The following is a 21,930-nucleotide window of genomic DNA, read 5'->3' on the forward strand; positions in this document are numbered from 1 at the left end:
GATGCAAATCCCATTGGAGTGAGCTTAGTGTGGATCGTACTCCTCTTACTACAAGAGAGAGAGTTTTCCGTCTCTCCAACAATTTCTATTTTAACTTTCATTTTTCCACATTATCCTTCATCAATCTACATTACTTATTCCATATTCCATTTATATGTATACTCATCCCATCACATCATTTCTATCTCATCACTTCAAATTCCCTCACATCGCATATCGTATATTCACATCCATACATCCACATCTATATGCGTACATTCACATCTACATGCATACATCTACATCTCTATGCATACATCCACATCCACATTGACATTCACCTCCATACATCTACATCTACATGCATACATCCACATCTCCATTCACATCTACATCTATACATCTACATCTACATGCATCCATCCACCTCCACATCCACATCTACATCTATACATCTACATCTACATGCATACATCCATATCTCCATTCCCATCTACATCTATACATCTACATCTACATGCATCCATCTACCTCCACATCCACATCTACATCTATACATCTACATCTACATGTATACATCCACCTCCACATCCACATCCGTATCTATACATCTACATCTACATGTATACATCCACATCCACATCTATACATCTACATCTACATGCATACATCCACATCTCCATTCACATCTACATCTATACATCTACATCTACATGCATCCATCCACCTCCACATCCACATCTACATCTATACATCTACATCTACATGCAAACATCCACATCTCCATGCATAATAAAATTCTTTTAATTAATCTAGGATGATAGTTCCTAGAATATGGTAGGAAGTCCTCTTTTTATGCTTTGAATGAATTTATTTTATGCGTAATTTCTATAAAAATTTTGCCATAGCTCCGCTACTATGACTGATAAATCTCAATTTTTTTCTAAGGGATAAAGCTCATTATTAAAGAAATAATTAGAATGGTCTCTAATTGGATCATCAATCCATAATGGTCTCTAATTGGATCATTAAGAAAACAATTAGAATGGTCTCTAATTGGATCATCAATCCATAATGGTCTCTAATTGGATCATTAAGAAAACAATTAGAATGGTCTCTAATTGGGTCATCAATCCATAATGGATTGAATCATCAATGTGCATAAACTAAAAGCATAGCAAAAGCCATTAATTTGGCCTCAAGCATAGCTTAATCTTGGATTAAGAAAAAGCTTTATGAAAAGCTTCATTTGGATTGAGAATGGGTCATGAGTATGACCATTTCTTGAGTGAGAGAGAGAAATTATAAAAACCATTAGAATTTAAATATAAGTGGAAATTAACTTCTATAGCATTTATTAAATTATGTAACTCTTCACTACTATTCACCAATTAACTTCAATAGCATTTAAAAAAAAACCATACCAATTAAACTTCTCAAGCTTGAGAGGGGTTGAGAAGAGAGAATCATTGAGAAATCATAGAAAAGATCAAAATTCAATATACTTACCTTATGATTTGCTTGATTCTTTATTCACGGTAGAGGCCCCCAACCAATCAATTGGTTTAGTATGTTGATGGAGTCACCAATGGGGATTGAAGAAAGAGAGAAGTGTCAAAAACTAGTGAATTATTAAAGAATTCACAGTTCTTGGCTTAGGTGGAGTAACATAGCATAAGACACTATATATTTTGGCTTAGATGGAGTAGAGTAACAAAGCATAAGACACTATCTAATTTGGCTTAGGTGGAGTAGAGTAACAAGTCATAAGACTCTATCTAATTTGGCTTAGGTGGAGTAGAGTAACAAGGCATAAGACTCTATCTAATTTGGCTTAGGTGGAGTAGAGTAACAAGGCATAAGACTCTATATTTTTTTTTTCAACAAGGGAAGGCTTCTATTTATAGGAAAATTTGAGCTCCTAACCAAACAAACTGATTCTAGAATTTTCCAAGTCAGTTTGGTCACTTTTTGACCATTTTTAGGTCAGTTAAGCTAACTTTTTGGAACTAGACTTGAATTAGGAGAGAGGAGAGATAAAATATCTCAATTTTTATGAGTTTAAAACTCATTCAAGCATGTGAAATATGCACCTTCTTTAAAGAGCTCTCCTTCCTTACATATGTGTCATAGTTTTTTTTTTACTAATAAACCTTGTACATTTTCAACTCTTCATCTTATGTGAAATATGCACCTCCTTTAAAGAACTCCCCTTCCTTACATATGTGTTTTTTAAACTAATAAACCTTGTACATTTTCAACTCTTCATCTTATGTGAGCATTTAAGGGACTCCCCTTCCTTACATATGTGTCATAATAAAATCATTTAAGGGAAATATGCACCTCCTTTAAAGAACTCCCCTTCCTTACATATGTGTCATAATGGAATCATTTTAATATTGCTCATAGTTTTTTACTAATAAACCTTGTACATTTTCAACTCTTCATCTTATGTGAAATATGCACCTCCTTTAAAGAACTCCCCTTCCTTACATATGTGTTTATTTACTAATAAACCTTGTACATTTTCAACTCTTCATCTTATGTGAAATATGCACCTCCTTTAAAGAACTTCTTTACATATGTGTTTATTTACTAATAAACCTTGTACATTTTCAACTCTTCATCTTATGTGAACATTTACTCAATTTTGGGTATCTTCTTTTACAATTTGGATTTATCTCCTCCCTACACATGGATTGATGCTATTGGCCCATAGGAACCTTAATTGGACCATAATCTAAAGATTTCTGAAAATCTAGACCCTTAGGCTAAGGTTCTTTATACCTATTTCCAATTAATTCCAATTGCACATTGGAAAATTCTTTTTAAATTTCTGTTTCAGGGAAACTCATCTGAATTATAAGAGATATTTTTCTATCCAAAAATATTCAAAATCTGAATATTCTCTCTCTAGAATATTTTCTCTCTATGTTAAAACAGCCACAAACAAGATCTCTTATATTTCAGAAAAGGAATTGATTACAGGGGAATATACTAGACATCAAAAAGGGGGTTGGGGGAGGAATCTTACATTCTACCCCACTTAAAAAACGCGAGATGTCCTCATCTCGCAACTTGGAATAATTTTGCAAGATGCACGAATATGAGACTTAGAGAAAAATTTTAATCACGATTAACCACCAAGAAAAGTCTTAAAGAGAGCAAGATTCAAAATAAGAACAAGATTTAAACTTTATTCATTCTCGGAACTTATACAGTAAAGATAGAGAAACTCTTTACACTTCTATAAGCCCGTCCATCATATGGTCACAAAAGCAGTCCTCACAAGCTGCACAAGTATAGGGTAACTCATCTATGGGAATGATTCTGCTGGTTATTGCCGCACCTATCTCAGTGGTATGAGGTGATCTAAGAAAAGGACCTCTGAGAGGCAAGCCAAAAACGGGATAAAGGCATATCTTCTCATGAGGAAGAAAACACGCCAGTAAGAAGACCCGCTCAGAAAACCCAAGATGCCTTGATCTCATGACGCAGTAGTATCGAGGACCCAAACCCAAAGCTTCAATAACCATGGCCAAGCGGACATTGTTACGAAAGTGCTGCTGACCCCAGGGTGTTACCCTAGTTATGTTTTGATAGGTCCGCCATTTGGTCTGCGCTACAGAAGTTCCTAGGTGAGGAAAAAGTGAGCGCTCATACTGTTCTATAAAGTCTTTCTTCACAGACTCTCTTGCGTCTTGAAGGTGAGAAATCATCAGGGATAAAACTAATTCCTGTTGCCAAGCCATGAAGGAGATTAAGAAAGAAAGGAGATTGATGGGAGTAAGATTACTGTGAGCGACAAGTAAAAGTTACGACTTATATAAAGGAAGGAGCTAGCGTAACCTAGAAGCCAACGGTAACTTGCCACTGAAGTTTTACCGTCTTTCCATGATTTGTGTTTGACACATTTTTCTATAGAAGGCATTAAGAATTTTGAGATGAGGAGATAAAAGAAACTTGTAGGCTAAGTCACCTACTTTCATTGAATTCAGATATAATGATCACAATATCTGGGGGATAACTTCTTATACTCTCCAAGAGATAAAGAACTTCCTTTTGGGCCATACTCAAATGAAAACCAAAACCTTGGTATCCAAAACACCGATTCTCACTTCTAAACTCATTGTTCTAAATCCTTAAAATAGGCGTGACTCTTGAGAAGTATTTTAGGAAAAGGGTCTTCCTTTTTTTAAACAGAAACTTTCTTTTATTTTAGAGAGGGAATAATTATAAGATCAGAAAGGGAGATTCTTACTCCTATATACCTCGAAGGCTGGGGAGGAATCTTACATCCTACCCCACTTAAAAAGTGCGAGATGTCCTCATCTCGCAAGGTAGAGGACAGCTCTTATTCTTAAGATCCAATTTTATTTTGGGGTTCCTTATATTCTGGGTGGTCACCCCAACAGAACACTGGGATAAATATCCCTTATATAGAACTCATCATTAAATAACAATTCATTCAGATTATATCATTCATATCTTGAACATGATACTAGTCCATTAGACCGAAAAGTTTCCTTCGGAACATTCCTCCACACGGAAATTTCAGTCAAGCAAGTTCTCAATTTGACATCCCTTAACTTGATCTACCGGTCAAGTATTAACAGTAGCAATCTGACCGCACAACCCACTAATCTCATAGTGATTTGCTGAATTCGTTATCATCATTCTAGTTATGAATATCATCACAGGGACTCGTCCCATTCCCCCTCATTGTGGTTTTATTATATTTCAACTAATTTTTAAAAATCAACATTTTTCAATCAGCATTTTCAATCAGAATCCAAATCAATTCATTCATTCTCAAACAGAATTAAAAATCATATCAATCACATTCGAAATCATCATCTAGATAGCATTAACGCTTATAATTTCAAGTCTTAGATTTACTCGTATATACTGTCAGTAAAGAGCTGCAGTATACTCTCGGTATATACGGGTAGTCACGGCCCTTGGAATTATAAGGTAAATACTATCATGTCTAGGCCTCAAGCAAGTCAGGGTTTCTATATAATTGCGGTACTTCCATCTGAAGACCCAATTACCAAAATTACGAGTTTCAGTTTGAATATCAAATTGTATGAATTATATCACACAATTATAACCTTTTTGTGTTTCTTGATAAAATTTTGACATATTTGTCTTCTCAGTTGATCTTTATTAACCAAATGCTCTGATACCAACTGTAAGATCCCTGTTCCCACCGAGCAACGGATTCGGGGTACTGGCAGCGGAAGTAGCACTTCTCGCGCGGGACAGGGGTCCCACACTCGGGGCCTCGCCCACGGATATCCGGATAAGAGACTAATCCGTCGGTTGTTCCAAAACCGAACCCGAAAAAACTTCCTTTACCGAAAAGCACGGGCGATTCCACCAGGATAACTTTTTACTCTAACGTAGTCAAGATCATTTCTGATCGAGATGATCCGATTACATCTATAAGATACTTAATCAGTTCAAGGAAGAAACTTGCACTTGGATCATTGGGATCAACGCTTTTTTCCCCATTCAAGAGGCACAGCCGTTGATTCCTATCCATAGAACAGTTTCTGTCCGGGATTTATTATTATTTTTTCTATCGTAAAAACAAAAGTTTGAGTCTCGATTTACGGATCCATCAGTCCAGCCTAACCCCATCCAATCCCATGGGTTAGCCAACCGCCCAACCACTGTAGTGATGGGATCCAATTAAAAATTTGGTTAGGTTTTGTCCCGGGTACCAAGGAAAAGAGTTCCAAGGCCCCCTAGCCGGATGTTCATGCAAAATAAAACTAGTCACACCACTCACACACCCAATATGAAATTGCCTTTTTCAACCAGATTCAACCAGTTTAAAACAATCCTTTAATAAAACCATAGTATCATTGATCACCATCTTCCAATTTATCCAATTGATTCTTAATTTCCCATCATTCCTTCATCAGAGTATCTATGGCATCATTGGCAACTAGAACGCTCAGGAGCCGTTTCGATAGTTCCTAGCCCATAATACTTGGCAATATAATCACTTAACAAGATGGACTCTCGTTGAAGATCAGCAAGATCAACCAACAGATCCATATAAGGAGCCATGGACTCATCCATTGAAGACCAGCAAGGTCAATCAACCAGATCCATGCTCGATTTCAGAAAACAACTCCAACTCTGTTCCAATATCTTCCTCGACGCACGCGTGGGTATCCTAGGCAACCCAGAGCCCGAGCACCGTATGGTCAGCACCCTCTAGGATCCTTCGCAGGTAACCTAGCGCTTCACGCATAGGCCGCTTCCTTGGCCCCTCATCCACCGTACCGGAAGCTCACCATTTTAATCGCACCGAGGCTGGTCAAGACCTCGGCCGACCTTGCTACGCGAGACGTCCTTCATTGACTCCCCGTCAGCAGTTGCAACTTTACCATCACGACTTTAATCACAAGACGGTCAAAATGCTCCCCCCAGCATTCTTGACATAAAACAATCATTTACAAACAGCATTTACAAACAGTATTTACAAACAGTTTACAACACAATTTCTATTTTAACTTTCATTTTTCCACATTATCCTTCATCAATCTACATTACTTATTCCATATTCCATTTATATGTATACTCATCCCATCACATCATTTCTATCTCATCACTTCAGATTCCCTCACATCGCATATCGTATATTCACATCCATACATCCACATCTATATGCGTACATTCACATCTACATGCATACATCTACATCTCTATGCATACATCCACATCCACATTGACATTCACCTCCATACATCTACATCTACATGCATACATCCACATCTCCATTCACATCTACATCTATACATCTATATCTACATGCATCCATCCACCTCCACATCCACATCTACATCTATACATCTACATCTACATGCATACATCCATATCTCCATTCCCATCTACATCTATACATCTACATCTACATGCATCCATCTACCTCCACATCCACATCTACATCTATACATCTACATCTACATGTATACATCCACCTCCACATCCACATCCGTATCTATACATCTACATCTACATGTATACATCCACATCCACATCTATACATCTACATCTACATGCATACATCCACATCTCCATTCACATCTACATCTATACATCTACATCTACATGCATCCATCCACCTCCACATCCACATCTACATCTATACATCTACATCTACATGCAAACATCCACATCTCCATGCATAATAAAATTCTTTTAATTAATCTAGGATGATAGTTCCTAGAATATGGTAGGAAGTCCTCTTTTTATGCTTTGAATGAATTTATTTTATGCGTAATTTCTATAAAAATTTTGCCATAGCTCCGCTACTATGACTGATAAATCTCAATTTTTTTCTAAGGGATAAAGCTCATTATTAAAGAAATAATTAGAATGGTCTCTAATTGGATCATCAATCCATAATGGTCTCTAATTGGATCATTAAGAAAACAATTAGAATGGTCTCTAATTGGATCATCAATCCATAATGGTCTCTAATTGGATCATTAAGAAAACAATTAGAATGGTCTCTAATTGGGTCATCAATCCATAATGGATTGAATCATCAATGTGCATAAACTAAAAGCATAGCAAAAGCCATTAATTTGGCCTCAAGCATAGCTTAATCTTGGATTAAGGAAAAGCTTTATGAAAAGCTTCATTTGAATTGAGAATGGGTCATGAGTATGACCATTTCTTGAGTGAGAGAGAGAAATTATAAAAACCATTAGAATTTAAATATAAGTGGAAATTAACTTCTATAGCATTTATTAAATTATGTAACTCTTCACTACTATTCACCAATTAACTTCAATAGCATTTAAAAAAAAACCATACCAATTAAACTTCTCAAGCTTGAGAGGGGTTGAGAAGAGAGAATCATTGAGAAATCATAGAAAAGATCAAAATTCAATATACTTACCTTATGATTTGCTTGATTCTTTATTCACGGTAGAGGCCCCCAACCAATCAATTGGTTTAGTATGTTGATGGAGTCACCAATGGGGATTGAAGAAAGAGAGAAGTGTCAAAAACTAGTGAATTATTAAAGAATTCACAGTTCTTGGCTTAGGTGGAGTAACATAGCATAAGACACTATATATTTTGGCTTAGATGGAGTAGAGTAACAAAGCATAAGACACTATCTAATTTGGCTTAGGTGGAGTAGAGTAACAAGTCATAAGACTCTATCTAATTTGGCTTAGGTGGAGTAGAGTAACAAGGCATAAGACTCTATCTAATTTGGCTTAGGTGGAGTAGAGTAACAAGGCATAAGACTCTATATTTTTTTTTTCAACAAGGGAAGGCTTCTATTTATAGGAAAATTTGAGCTCCTAACCAAACAAACTGATTCTAGAATTTTCCAAGTCAGTTTGGTTACTTTTTGACCATTTTTAGGTCAGTTAAGCTAACTTTTTGGAACTAGACTTGAATTAGGAGAGAGGAGAGATAAAATATCTCAATTTTTATGAGTTTAAAACTCATTCAAGCATGTGAAATATGCACCTTCTTTAAAGAGCTCTTCTTCCTTACATATGTGTCATAGTTTTTTTTTTTACTAATAAACCTTGTACATTTTCAACTCTTCATCTTATGTGAAATATGCACCTCCTTTAAAGAACTCCCCTTCCTTACATATGTGTTTTTTAAACTAATAAACCTTGTACATTTTCAACTCTTCATCTTATGTGAGCATTTAAGGGACTCCCCTTCCTTACATATGTGTCATAATAAAATCATTTAAGGGAAATATGCACCTCCTTTAAAGAACTCCCCTTCCTTACATATGTGTCATAATGGAATCATTTTAATATTGCTCATAGTTTTTTACTAATAAACCTTGTACATTTTCAACTCTTCATCTTATGTGAAATATGCACCTCCTTTAAAGAACTCCCCTTCCTTACATATGTGTTTATTTACTAATAAACCTTGTACATTTTCAACTCTTCATCTTATGTGAAATATGCACCTCCTTTAAAGAACTTCTTTACATATGTGTTTATTTACTAATAAACCTTGTACATTTTCAACTCTTCATCTTATGTGAACATTTACTCAATTTTGGGTATCTTCTTTTACAATTTGGATTTATCTCCTCCCTACACATGGATTGATGCTATTGGCCCATAGGAACCTTAATTGGACCATAATCTAAAGATTTTTGAAAATCTAGACCCTTAGGCTAAGGTTCTTTATACCTATTTCCAATTAATTCCAATTGCACATTGGAAAATTCTTTTTAAATTTCTGTTTCAGGGAAACTCATCTGAATTATAAGAGATATTTTTCTATCCAAAAATATTCAAAATATGAATATTCTCTCTCTAGAATATTTTCTCTCTATGTTAAAACAGCCACAAACAAGATCTCTTATATTTCAGAAAAGGAATTGATTACAGGGGAATATACTAGACATCAAAAAGGGGGTTGGGGGAGGAATCTTACAAAAATTCTTAATGCCTTCTATAGAAAAATGTGTCAAACACAAATCATGGAAAGACGGTAAAACTTCAGTGGTAAGTTACCGTTGGCTTCTAGGTTACGCTAGCTCCTTCCTTTATATAAGTCGTAACTTTTACTTGTCACTCACAGTAATCTTACTCCCATCAATCTCCTTTCTTTCTTAATCTCCTTCATGGCTTGGCAACAGGAATTAGTTTTATCCCTGATGATTTCTCACCTTCAAGACGTAAGAGAGTCTGTGAAGAAAGACTTTATAGAACAATATGAGCGCTCACTTTTTCCTCACCTAGGAACTTCTGTAGCGCAAACCAAATGGCGGACCTATCAAAACATAACTAGGGTAACACCCTGGGGTCAGCAACACTTTCGTAACGATGTCCGCTTGGCCATGGTTATTGAAGCTTTGTGTTTGGGTCCCCGATACTACTGTGTCATGAGATCAAGGCATCTTGGGTTTTCTGAACGGGTCTTCTTACTGGCATGTTTTCTTCCTCATGAGAAGATATGCCTTTACCCCATTTTTGGCTTGCCTCTCAGAGGTCCTTTTGTTAGATCACCTCATACCACTGAGATAGGTGCGGCAATAACCAGCAGAATCATTCCCATAGATGAGTTACCCTATACTTGTGCAGCTTGTGAGGACTGCTTTTGTGACCATATGATGGACGGGCTTATGGAAGTGTAAAGAGTTCTTCTATCTTTACTGTATAAGTCCCATGAATGAATAAAGTTTAAATCTTGTTCTTATTTTGAATCGTGCTCTCTTTAAGACTTTTCTTGGTGGTTAATCGTGATTAAAATTTTTCTCTAAGTCTCATATTCGTGCATCTTGCGAAATTATTCCAAGCTGCGAGATGAGGACATCTCGCGTTTTTTAAGTGGGGTAGAATGTAAGATTCCTCTCCCAACCCCTTTTTGATGTCTAGTATCTTCCCCTGTAATCAATCCCTCTTCAGAAATATAAAGACCTTGTTTCTAACTGTTTTAGCTTAGAGAGAGAGAAATATTCTAGAGAGAGAATATTCAGATTTTGAATATTTTTGGATAGAAAAATATCTCTTATAATTCAGATGAGTTTCCCTGAAACAGAAATTTAAAAAGAATTTTCCAATGTGCAATTGGAATTAATTGGAAATAGGTATAAAGAATCTTAGCCTAAGGGTCTAGATTTTCAGAAATCTTTAGACTATGGTCCAATTAAGGTTTCTATGGGCCAATAGCATCAATCCATGTGTAGGGAGGAGATAAATCCAAATTGTAAGAAGAAAATACCCAAAAATGAGTAAATGCTCACATGAGGTGAAGAGTTGAAAATGTACAAGGTTTATTAGTAAAAAACTATGAGCAATATTAAAATGATTCCATTATGACACATATGTAAGGAAGGAGAGTTCTTTAAAGGAGGTGCATATTTCACATAAGATGAAGAGTTGAAAATGTACAAGGGTTATTAATAAAAAACTATGAGCAATATTAAAAATATGAGATATTTTGGGAATAATGATTTTATTATGAGACATATGTAAGGAAGGGGAGTCCCTTAAATGCTCACATAAGATGAAGAGTTGAAAATGTACAAGGTTTATTAGTAAAAAACTATGAGCAATATTAAAATGATTCCATTATGACACATATGTAAGGAAGGAGAGTTCTTTAAAGGAGGTGCATATTTCACATAAGATGAAGAGTTGAAAATGTACAAGGGTTATTAATAAAAAACTATGAGCAATATTAAAAATATGAGATATTTTGGGAATAATGATTTTATTATGACACATATGTAAGGAAGGAGAGTCCCTTAAATGCTCACATATGTAAGGAAGGGGAGTCCCTTAAATGCTCACATAAGATGAAGAGTTGAAAATGTACAAGGCTTATTAGTAAAAAACTATGAGCAATATTAAAATGATTCCATTATGACACATATGTAAGGAAGGGGAATTCTTTAAAGGAGGTGCATATTTCACATGCTTGAATGAGTTTTAAACTCATAAAAATTAAGATATTTCATCTCTCCTCTCTCCTCATTCAAGTCTAGTTCCAAAAAGTTAGCTTAATTGACCTAAAAATGGTCAAAAAGTGACCAAACTGACTTGGAAAATTCTAGAATCAGTTTGTTTGGTTAGGAGCTCAAATTTTCCTATAAATAGAAGCCTTCCCTTGTTGAAAAAAATATAGTGTCTTATGCTTTATTACTCTACTCCTCCTAAGCCAAAATATATAGTGTCTTATGCCTTGTTACTCTACTCCTCCTAAGCCAAAATAGATAGTGTCTTATGCTTTGTTACTCTACTCCTCCTAAGCCAAAATATATAGTGTCTTATGCTTTGTTACTCTACTCCACCTAAGCCAAAATATAGAGTGTCTTATGCTTTATTACTCTACTCCACCTAAGCCAAAATATAGAGTGTCTTAGGCATTGTTACTCTACTCTACCTAAGCCAAGAGCTGTGAATTCTTTAATAATTCACTAGTTTTTGATACTTCTCTCTTTCTTCAATCCCCATTGGTGGCTCCATCAACATACTAAACCAATTGATTGGTTGGGGACCTCTACCGTGAATAAAGAATCAAGCAAATCATAAGGTAAGTATATTGAATTTTGATCTTTTCTATAATTTCTCAATGATTCTCTCTTCTCAACCCCTCTCAAGCTTGAGAAGTTTAATTAGTATGGTTTTTTAAATGCTATTGAAGTTAATTGGTGAATAGTAGTGAAGAGTTACATAATTTAATAAATACTATAGAAGTTAATTTCCATTTATGTTTAAATTCTAATGGTTTTTATGTAATTTCTCTCTCTCACTCAAGAAATGGTCATACTCATGACCCATTCTCAATCCAAATGAAGCTTTTCATAAAGCTTTTCCTTAATCCAAGATTAAGCTATGCTTGAGGCCAAATTAATCGCTTTTTGCTATGTTTTTAGTTTATGCACATTGATGATTCAATCCATTATGGATTGATGACCCAATTAGAGACCATTCTAATTATTTCCTTAATGATAAGCTTTATCCCTTAGAAAAAAATTTGAGATTTATCAGTCATAGTAGCGGAGCTATGGCAAAATTTTTATAGAAATCACGCATAAAATAAATTCATTCAAAGCATAAAAAGAGGACTTCCTACCATATCCTAGGAACTATCATCCTAGATTAATTAAAAGAATATTATTATGCATGGAGATATGGATGTTTGCATGTAGATGTAGAGGTATGGATGTGAGTGTGAATGTGGAGGTAGATGTATGCATGTAGATGTAGATGTGGATGTGGAGGTGGGTGGATGCATGTAGATGTAGATGTATAGGTGTAGGTGAGAATGGAGATGTGGATGTATACATGTAGATGTAGATGTATAGATGTAGATGTGAATAGAGATGTAGATGTATACATATAGATGTAGATGTAGATGTATAGATGTAGATGTGGATGTGGAGGTGGGTGGATGCATGAAGATGTAGATGTATAGATGTAGATGAGAATGGAGATGTGGATGTATATATGTAGATGTAGATGTATAGATGTAGATGTGAATGGAGATGTGGATGTATACATGTAGATGTAGATGTATAGATGTAGATGGGAATGGAGATGTGGATGTATGCATGTAGATGTAGGTGTATAGACGTAGATGTGGATGTAGAGGTGGATGTATGCATGTAGATGTAGATGTATAGACATAGATGTGGATGTAGAGGTGGATGTATGCATGTAGATGTAGATGTATAGATGTGGATGTGAATGTGGAGTGGATGTATGCATGTAGATGTAGATGTATGGAGGTGAATGTGAATGTGGATGTGGATGTATGCATAGGGATGTAGATGTATGCATGTAGATGTGAATGTACGCATATAGTTGTGGATGTATGGATGTGAATATACGATTGTGATGTGAGGGAATCTGAAGTGATGAGATGGAAATGATGTGATGGGATGAGTATACATATAAATGGAATATGGAATAAGTAATGTAGATTGAGGAGAGATAATGTGGAAAAATGAAAGTTAAAATAGAAATTGTATTGTAAACTGTTTGTAAATGCTGTTTGTAAATGATTGTTTTATGTCAAGAATGCTGGGGGGAGCATTTTGACCGTCTTGTGATTAAGGTCGTGATGAGAAAGTTGCAACTGCTGACGGGGAGTCAATGAAGGACGTCTCGCGTAGCAAGGTCGGCCGAGGTCTTGACCAGCCTCGGTGCGATTAAAATGGTGAGCTTCCGGTACGGTGGATGAGGGGCCAAGGAAGCGGCCTATGCGTGAAGCGCTAGGTTACCTGCGAAGGATCCTAGAGGGTGCTGACCATACGGTGCTCGGGCTCTGGGTCGCCTAGGATACCCACGCGTGCGTCGAGGAAGATATTGGAACAGAGTTGGAGTTGTTTTCTGAAATCGAGCATGGATCTGGTTGATTGACCTTGCTGGTCTTCAATGGATGAGTCCATGGCTCCTTATATGGATCCGTTGGTTGATCTTGCTGATCTTCAATGAGAGTCCATCTTGATAAGTGATTATATTACCGAGTATTATGGGCTAGGAACTATCGAAACGGCTCCTGAGCGTTCTAGTTGCCAATGATGCCATAGATACTCTGATGAAGGAATGATGGGAAATTAAGAATCAATTGGATAAATTGGAAGATGGTGATCAATGATACTATGGTTTTATTAAAGGATTGTTTTAAACTGGTTGAATCTGGTTGAAAAAGGCAATTTCATATTGGTGGGTGTGTGAGTGGTGTGACTAGTTTTATTTTGCATGAACATCCGGCTAGGGGGCCTTGGAACTCTTTTCCTTGGTACCCGGGACAAAACCTAACCAAATTCTTAATTGGATCCCATCACTACAGTGGTTGGGCGGTTGGCTAACCCATGGGACTGGATGGGGTTAGGCTGGACTGATGGATCCGTAAATCGAGACTCAAGCTTTGTTTTTACGATAGAAAAAAAAAATCCCGGACAGTAACTGTTCTATGGATAGGAATCAACGGCTGTGCCTCTTGAATGGGGAAAAAAGCGTTGATCCCAATGATCCAAGTGCAAGTTTCTTCCTTGAACTGACTAAGGATCTTATAGATGTAATTGGATCATCTCGATCAGAAATGATCTTGACTACGTTAGAGTAAAAAGTTATCCTGGTGGAATCGCCCGTGCTTCCGGTTAAGAAAGTTTTTCCGGGTTCGGTTTTGGAACAACCGACGGATTAGTCTCTTATCCGGATATCCGTGGGCGAGGCCCGAGTGTGGGACCCCTGTCCCGCGCGAGAAGCGCTACTTCCGCTGCCAGTACCCCGAATCCGTTGCTCGGTGGGAACAGGGATCTTACATAGCTGATGAAGAAAATGGCATGAAGTGTTGCACATCAGTAAATGTAGATGACTAGGTGAGAGAAGTAGACGAGAGAAACAACAAACTAGCCTCTCATACCAAACGTTGGCATTCATGGTGGCTCATAATGATCAATGAAGAACATGATTAAGTATAATGATGAGAGATTAATGTTAAGTAAAATTAAATTAGCTTAATCACATGAGATAACATAGTGACAAGGTAATGATGGACAATGAGAGCATTTCTCTTGCATTAGTGTGCCTCTTTAAATATGCAAGTATAAAAGTGATTATAATGAGCTAATCAAGATTAGCCACTAATCATATCCACAAATCTCTCCATGCTTCTCTCCCATAGGTCCCTCCTTGAGTCTCTCTGCACTCCACAATTCTTTCTCCCATGATTCTAGCTTTCTTATACAAGGTGGGATATTTGGCAACGAGTTTGACCACTTGCAAAAGTAGAGATTCTCTAGTAAATGACATTCAACTCAGCTAGTGAATATAAGTGACCTTTGATCAAGTCTACACCATATGCCCCATTTTCCCCTGAGGCTTAATACATGAGTATTTCAGTGCATATTTCAACAGGGGAGGCCCATCATCGTCGGGGATACTGAAATAAATGCTCATAATGGTTCTCTAACCCAACCATCTCCTCATGTGTCTTGTAAGCCTAGAGCACCTGATAGTGACACTTCTCTACTCTGGAAATCTTTTTTGATAGTTTTGCCTCACCAAGCAGTCTGCACCTCTTCTTCACTACGATTGACCAAGGTTAGGTCTTTGTTCCCTGACGCTTTGGGATCAATATCCCTCCCACCCTGTGAGTAGGATCTAAACTAGGAATGAGGGGGGGATCTAAGATTAAAGGTAAGGACAAGATCTAGCGAGGTGTCCCATCTTTCTGGGTAGATGAAACATTGGAATGAGAGGCTAGAGTTCTCAACTCTTTACAAAATAGGGTCCCCCAAAGGCAAGAAAGTGATATGGCATGAGCTAGTAACTCCGAAGAGGCTATGTAGATACGAAGGAATGGAATCCTAGCCATCTCATCAAGAACGGTGAGGGGGATTCCATCATGCTCCTGATAGCACCACATATCATGGGGAGGAGAGGAAGAGCTTGGAACCTAGAAAGCAAATTGTCACTGGAAAGCGGTTGGACATTAGGTCAAAGCCATCGCAAAGAGGGCCTAGGCTGTACTTAGTGCGAATGAGGCTCAATTGCATGACTCTATCCAAAACTGTAGGAAAATCAAACTCAACTTGGTAGTAGGCCACACCACAAGGGATGGATATTTGTTATCTTTCTAGGCTTGCTTATAAAATAGATCCCGGAGATATCCGCGCACTGAGCGGCTACCCACAATCTTGTATACCAAGGTGAAGGCCTCTCAAGATGTGATTGTTGAAGAAGGAAGGAGCTAGAGGTTTTCTTCTAAAAAAGAAAGGTAAGGGAAAGAGATGGAAGATTGTTGCAAGTCCCCATTGTCATTGCCTACTCCGTAAAGAATACAATCTAAGGGCTTCTATTGTAATGCTCAATGTTTAGGTGCTCACATTAAGGCTTTGTGTCTATTTCATGTGTGATTGAAAAAAGTATAGTATATCATTAATTTTTAAAACATCCATATGTCTTTGAATGGTCTATATACATATATCTTTCAATCGTTTATATCCTATATCTACTTCTTATCAAATGATCTAACAAACTATCTAACAAGTGTTCAGAGGGAAAGGAAATTGAGATGATTGAATAAATACAAATACAGTGTGAATTGCCCAAAATGTAAGCCTATTTTTTAGAGTTTCCTCCTTGAGGAGATATAAAGAGGAAATGTGTGTGTCCTAAAAATAAGTTTCCGGAATGTTGCATATAAGGGTCTTTACGCATCTACGCATCATGGAGCTGGATTTTCAAGCATAATTCATGTGGACGAGAAGATGAATGAGGTAAAGTGTCGAGATATAAAGAGGAAATGTGTATGTATCCTGAGTGCTTCCTCTAAGTGTCTTTACACATATGCGCATGATGGAACTAGATTTTCAAGCATAATTCTCATGGGTGGGGAGAGGCACAAATTGGGAAACCACTATCAATTTTTCAAAAATAGTAAGATCACTTCCACTTTTCAGAGAATGTGGAGGTTCCAACCTTGATGTGTAAAACATCACACACCGTGGAACCGAATTTTAAGGTGTAATTCTTGTGAGTGGGGAGGTGGATGAGGGATCGTGCTCAAGCGGGCATGATGCTTTGCACTTTTGATCGCTTTTTTAGGTTTCAGCCTTGATGTGTAAAGGCCCTAATTATTGTGCATTTGCACTAACACTAGGAGTCATGGGCCATGTATCGTGCCTTGACATTCCAAATTATTGTGCATTTGCACACTTGTATGACACACTAGTATTGACAACATGTCACACGTGATGCGCGGGTCAAAAAGAGAATGATGTCGGTACAGAATTATATTTTCTTTTATCATTGTAAATTGTACGAGTTCAAAGTTTAAACACACATGTCCGGAAAACGTGACTATTTGAAAGACAAAGCGCACATGACACCACGTAGTAGTGCGCGGTGTTTGGATATGGGTGGGGAGTCGGATAGCATGTAAGGACGAGTCCAAGCATCCTGCATAAAATCCTCTCCTCCGTATCTCTTCCAGGCATACTGATCGAGCATATCTAGTCTCTATAACTAAGAATCTCTTGCAGAGCCTGCCATTGCAGAGGATGGTTCGCTGTTGGGAAAAATACATTTCCAAGGTCCATAATGCGGTGCCGCTGAACCCTTGGGCTAGCGATGTGCGGCTGCTTGATGTTTTGATTGAGAGGAGGAGCAGCTGGCTACCTTGGCGCCGCTCCAAGGCGACGATGGCAAGGGTAGGCTCCATGCTCAGTGTGGGCGTGAAGAATGCCGCCAAAGGTTGGAAGGAGAACGTGGAAGAGCCCATAACGGCGGGCTTGGACATGATGGAGAGTGAACAACGTTCCACAACGAAGGCCGACATTGCTCTATCAAGTGGTGAACTAGCGGCCATGAACTTGTTCAGGGTGAAGAGCATGGCCGACATCCAAGCTTCCATTAAGTCCTCGACTTCGTTTCTGGGCTCCATAATCGCAGGAGGAGCAAGCGAGGCACAGTTTGACATGCAGGGCTCTAAGACAGTCAACCTCACCGTAACTGGCGTGACGTCCCGCCGTGTTATTCTGGACACTCTAACGACGATGGTGAGCGAGCATACCTCGATGGAGGAGCCTTATTGGAGGCCCGATACATCACAGCGTCATCTCAAATGGTCTTCTAAAAGGTATAGCCCTATAAAATTTTAAGGTACCCGAGTTTCTAAAGCTGCATCGTCGTTGCCCTCTAAGTTCACTAGGTGCTCTCACTGATCATTAGCTTCTATTTGTTGATAACAAAGGGGCCAAGCTCTTTGGGTCATTACCGAGATCATCTATGCAAACAAGATCAAAATCAAAGCTGTGAACAAAGGAAAGGGAAGGAGCAAAGCGAAAATTATAGCAACAACACTAGTGCCCAAGGTTGGAGAGGTAGGTACGTCCACAGAACTGGAGAAGGAGAAACGAGGGGTGTGGACGGTGGAAGCCGCCAAGGACAAGTCCTCTTTTCCCTTTGCATTCAGGATGACGAAGCTGCAATATGACGGGATAGGAACACTTGAAGCAAACCTATCTTGAGAAGAAGGAGCACCTTGAGCAATAACACAAGGCGCCATAACTTTTCGTGCGAATAAACCATAAAATATGTCATGCCATTAACTAGTTCTAGAGAGTTTGTTCTTGTCTTTAATACCTTGCTCTATGAAAACATAATTATAATGTAGTATTCCGTATTGCAAGGGCTTGTACATGACATACAAGATTAAAGAGAAAGACTTAATAAAAGAGCATCTATCCACAAAACTAGCTCTAGCTCATGGGGGTCAATCTTGTCAATGGGAACATATCTTAAAAAATTGAGAATCCTTTATGAATTTTAAAATTAAGATCTTCACGGTAAGCTTTTGTGGTGATAGATTTCTAGAGAAGAGGATCATACACCGTGTTCTATGGAAGGCATTACATGTAAGATACACATAAGGTTCTAGTTAACATAATTGGAAAACCATTCACATTTATATATGCAAGAGTAACCAATCCTTGAAGATAGATATGAAAACAAGGAAGACTCAACCAATATGTGAGATGCAAAGGCTCATTCATAATTGGGAAACCAATCACATTTATATATGCAAGGGGGTAACCATCCTTAAAGATATATTTGAAAACAAGGAAGTCTCACAACATACCTATTTTAGTCCCATTCTCTTGCTCCAAAAATTCCACTCGATCAAGCAACAAAATGGCCACACAAAGTGATGGAATCCACCCACAAGCATAGACATTCTTCCAATTCACACATAAGGCATAGTATTTCCATGAAAGGGAGCTCTCACACCATGTGCAAAGTTTGGGATATTTACTTAAAGCTATTTAGACTAATCTAAAGCTAATTACACAAGAGAGCTATAGTACCATGTGCAAAGTTAGGGAGCTTTACATAGAGCTAATTAAACTAATCCAACCATCAACTACAATAGAATGACAGTATACCTGTGTTATTATAACTACAAGCCTTGGCAAATGTCACGATCATTTCACTATTACTGACACTAGTATATTTGTTGCATAATGGGAGCACTGCTAAATAAGCAACATTATTAGTAGCAGCGCAAATAATGCTACGGAGCAACGAAATAACACTGCTAAAGTAGCATTATTTTTCTATTATAAACGTTGCTCAAACAGTGAAAATAAGCCTATGAAAAAAATCTGGAGATAGACTAGGGAGTTTTGACAAAATTCTCCAGTCTGTCTCAAATTTTTTTAAAAGCTATCTATCCTAGCTTTTTTTAAAAATAAAGAGATAGTTGAGAGAAGTGGACAAAAACATTTACAAAAAGCATATATTCACTGAGTTTAAACGATTACAAAATATCGATAAGGTTTTTAGCCATATACAAAATAAAGCTAGAAAGGGATTACTAGTCATCAACCTCATCTTCATCGACATACTCATCGTCATCGACATATATGATATAAAAGTTTACAATTATAAAAAATACAATTACAATTCATAATTGGCAAATGTACTGAAGTGTATGAGTCCAATTAAAAAGGTCATATACAAAAAAAACCATGGAGGCAGACTAGGGAGTTTTGACAAAATTCTCCAGTCTGCCTCAATTTTTTTTAAAGGCTATCTATCCTAGCTTTTTTTTAAAATAAAGAGATAGTTGAAAGAAGTGGACAAAAACATTTACAAAAATCATATATTCACTGAGTTTAAACGATTACAAAATATCGATAAGGCTTTTAGCCATATACAAAATAAAGCTAGAAAGGTATTACTAGTCAACAACCTCATCTTCATCGACATACTCATCGTCATCGACATATATGATATAAAAGTTTACAATTATAAAAAATACAATAACAATTCATAATTGGCAAATGTACTGAAGTGTATGAGTCCAATTAAAAAGGTCATGTATACAAAATAAACCATAATGAAAATATATAGAGTTAGGGGCTACATGGAGGGATCCACATCTCACACATTCTGATTATTATTTTCCCTTCTTGTGCAGATCCATGCTCTTGTCTCACATTTTCATTACTTCTCGCTAGCACATTTGCACCATTTGATATACTTGCCTGCAAGCATGGCATTTAGAAATAACAATCCATCCTTCGTCTTGCACCCTTTCAAAGAGAGCTTCCAAACCCCATTGTAATGCCAAATGATATTCATCTTGCATAGGGAGGAGGTCCATTATACATATAAACAAATAAACATTAATTTTATGTTTTTATTTAAGGTAAACCTTTTTTAATTAAAAGATAAGGTACATATTGAGGCAATATATTTACAAACATTGTTGGGATATCTAGTCCTCGTTCACGCGTAACATCACGCTCCAAGTTGCTTGCCATTTATCCATGCATAAATATAACTACTTAAAACTCTTATGCATGCATAAAGCATATATATGCATGCATGTATATTAGATCTACGTGCATGAGCTTCATGAAAAGTTGTATGAGATTCATGAAAAGTTGTATGAGCTTCATGTCATATAGCACCAGTGCATATTGCTAGCTACCAGCATGCCTAGGTAGCACCTAGCATGTGAAAGCCATCAACATGCCTAGTTAGCTCCTAATGCATGCCGATAGTTATCAGCATGCATTGGGAGCTCTCAATGCATGTTCGTAGCTACTAGCATGCCTAGGTAGCACTCAGCATGCATTGGGAGCTGGCAATGCATGTGCGTAGTAGCTACCAGCATGCCTAGGTAGTACCTGTCATGCATTGGAACTTACTTAGACATGTGAGTAGCTACCGGCACGCTTAGGTAACACCCACATAATGGGAGCTCTCGGTGCATGTGGGTAGCTACTGGCATACCTAGGTAGCACTCGCCTAATGCATAAGCCTTATGCATAGACCTCATACATACTATGCATATAAGGCTTATGCAAAGCATTCATAGCCTGCACAAGGCTATGCATTCATAGCTTGCATAAGCCTCATGCATAAACCTTATGGCCTTATGCATGGACCTTATGCATGAGTCGTTGTATACATGAGGCTTATGTATTAGCCATATGCATAAGCCTTATACATAAGCCTCATGTATGTGGCTTATGCATTAGGTTTATGCATGATCTCATACATAAGCCTCATGTATATGGCTTGTGCATAAAGTTTATGTATAAGGCTTATGCATATGACTTTATACATGAGCCTTATGCATATGGCTAATGCATAAGCCTCATGCATAATCCTTATGCATAAGCTACATACATATAAGACTTATGAATGTGGCTAATGTATAGGCCTCATGCATGAGGCTTATTCATGTGGCTTTAATACATAATCATTAGGAAGTGAATGGGGTCTTCTTGGGTCCTTTAATCTGCCCTAGCCTAATCAAGGTGATTAAGGAATAGCCAAATGGGGGGTTGCCATGTGGACTGAAATGTTGGGTTTGTAAGAGTGGTCAAAGGGTGCACTTTTCTCCCCAAAAAGAGGGGGGGGGACAATTTTACAATTTTCGGACCTCCATAACTTCTACATA

At 37.4% G+C, this 21,930-nt stretch overlaps 1 protein-coding gene across 1 annotated transcript in view; it reads left to right on the plus strand.

Moving 5' to 3' along the window:
• LOC147613120 (uncharacterized) overlaps positions 1 to 18,555 on the plus strand; it is a 73,695-nt gene extending 55,140 nt beyond the window's left edge. Inside the window, exons 5-6 of the mRNA XM_086782754.1 lie at positions 17,449 to 18,093; positions 18,208 to 18,555. Of these exons, the coding sequence (XP_086638880.1) occupies positions 17,449 to 18,093; positions 18,208 to 18,484 (922 nt within the window). The 3' untranslated portion in view covers positions 18,485 to 18,555. The remainder of the gene's footprint in view (positions 1 to 17,448; positions 18,094 to 18,207) is intronic.
• The last annotated feature ends 3,375 nt before the right edge of the window (positions 18,556 to 21,930 follow it).

The sequence above is a fragment of the Cibotium barometz genome, chromosome 44 (assembly GCF_041138505.1).
Source record: "Cibotium barometz isolate CiBa-2024 chromosome 44, ASM4113850v1, whole genome shotgun sequence".
NCBI classification, from domain to species: domain Eukaryota; kingdom Viridiplantae; phylum Streptophyta; class Polypodiopsida; order Cyatheales; family Cibotiaceae; genus Cibotium; species Cibotium barometz.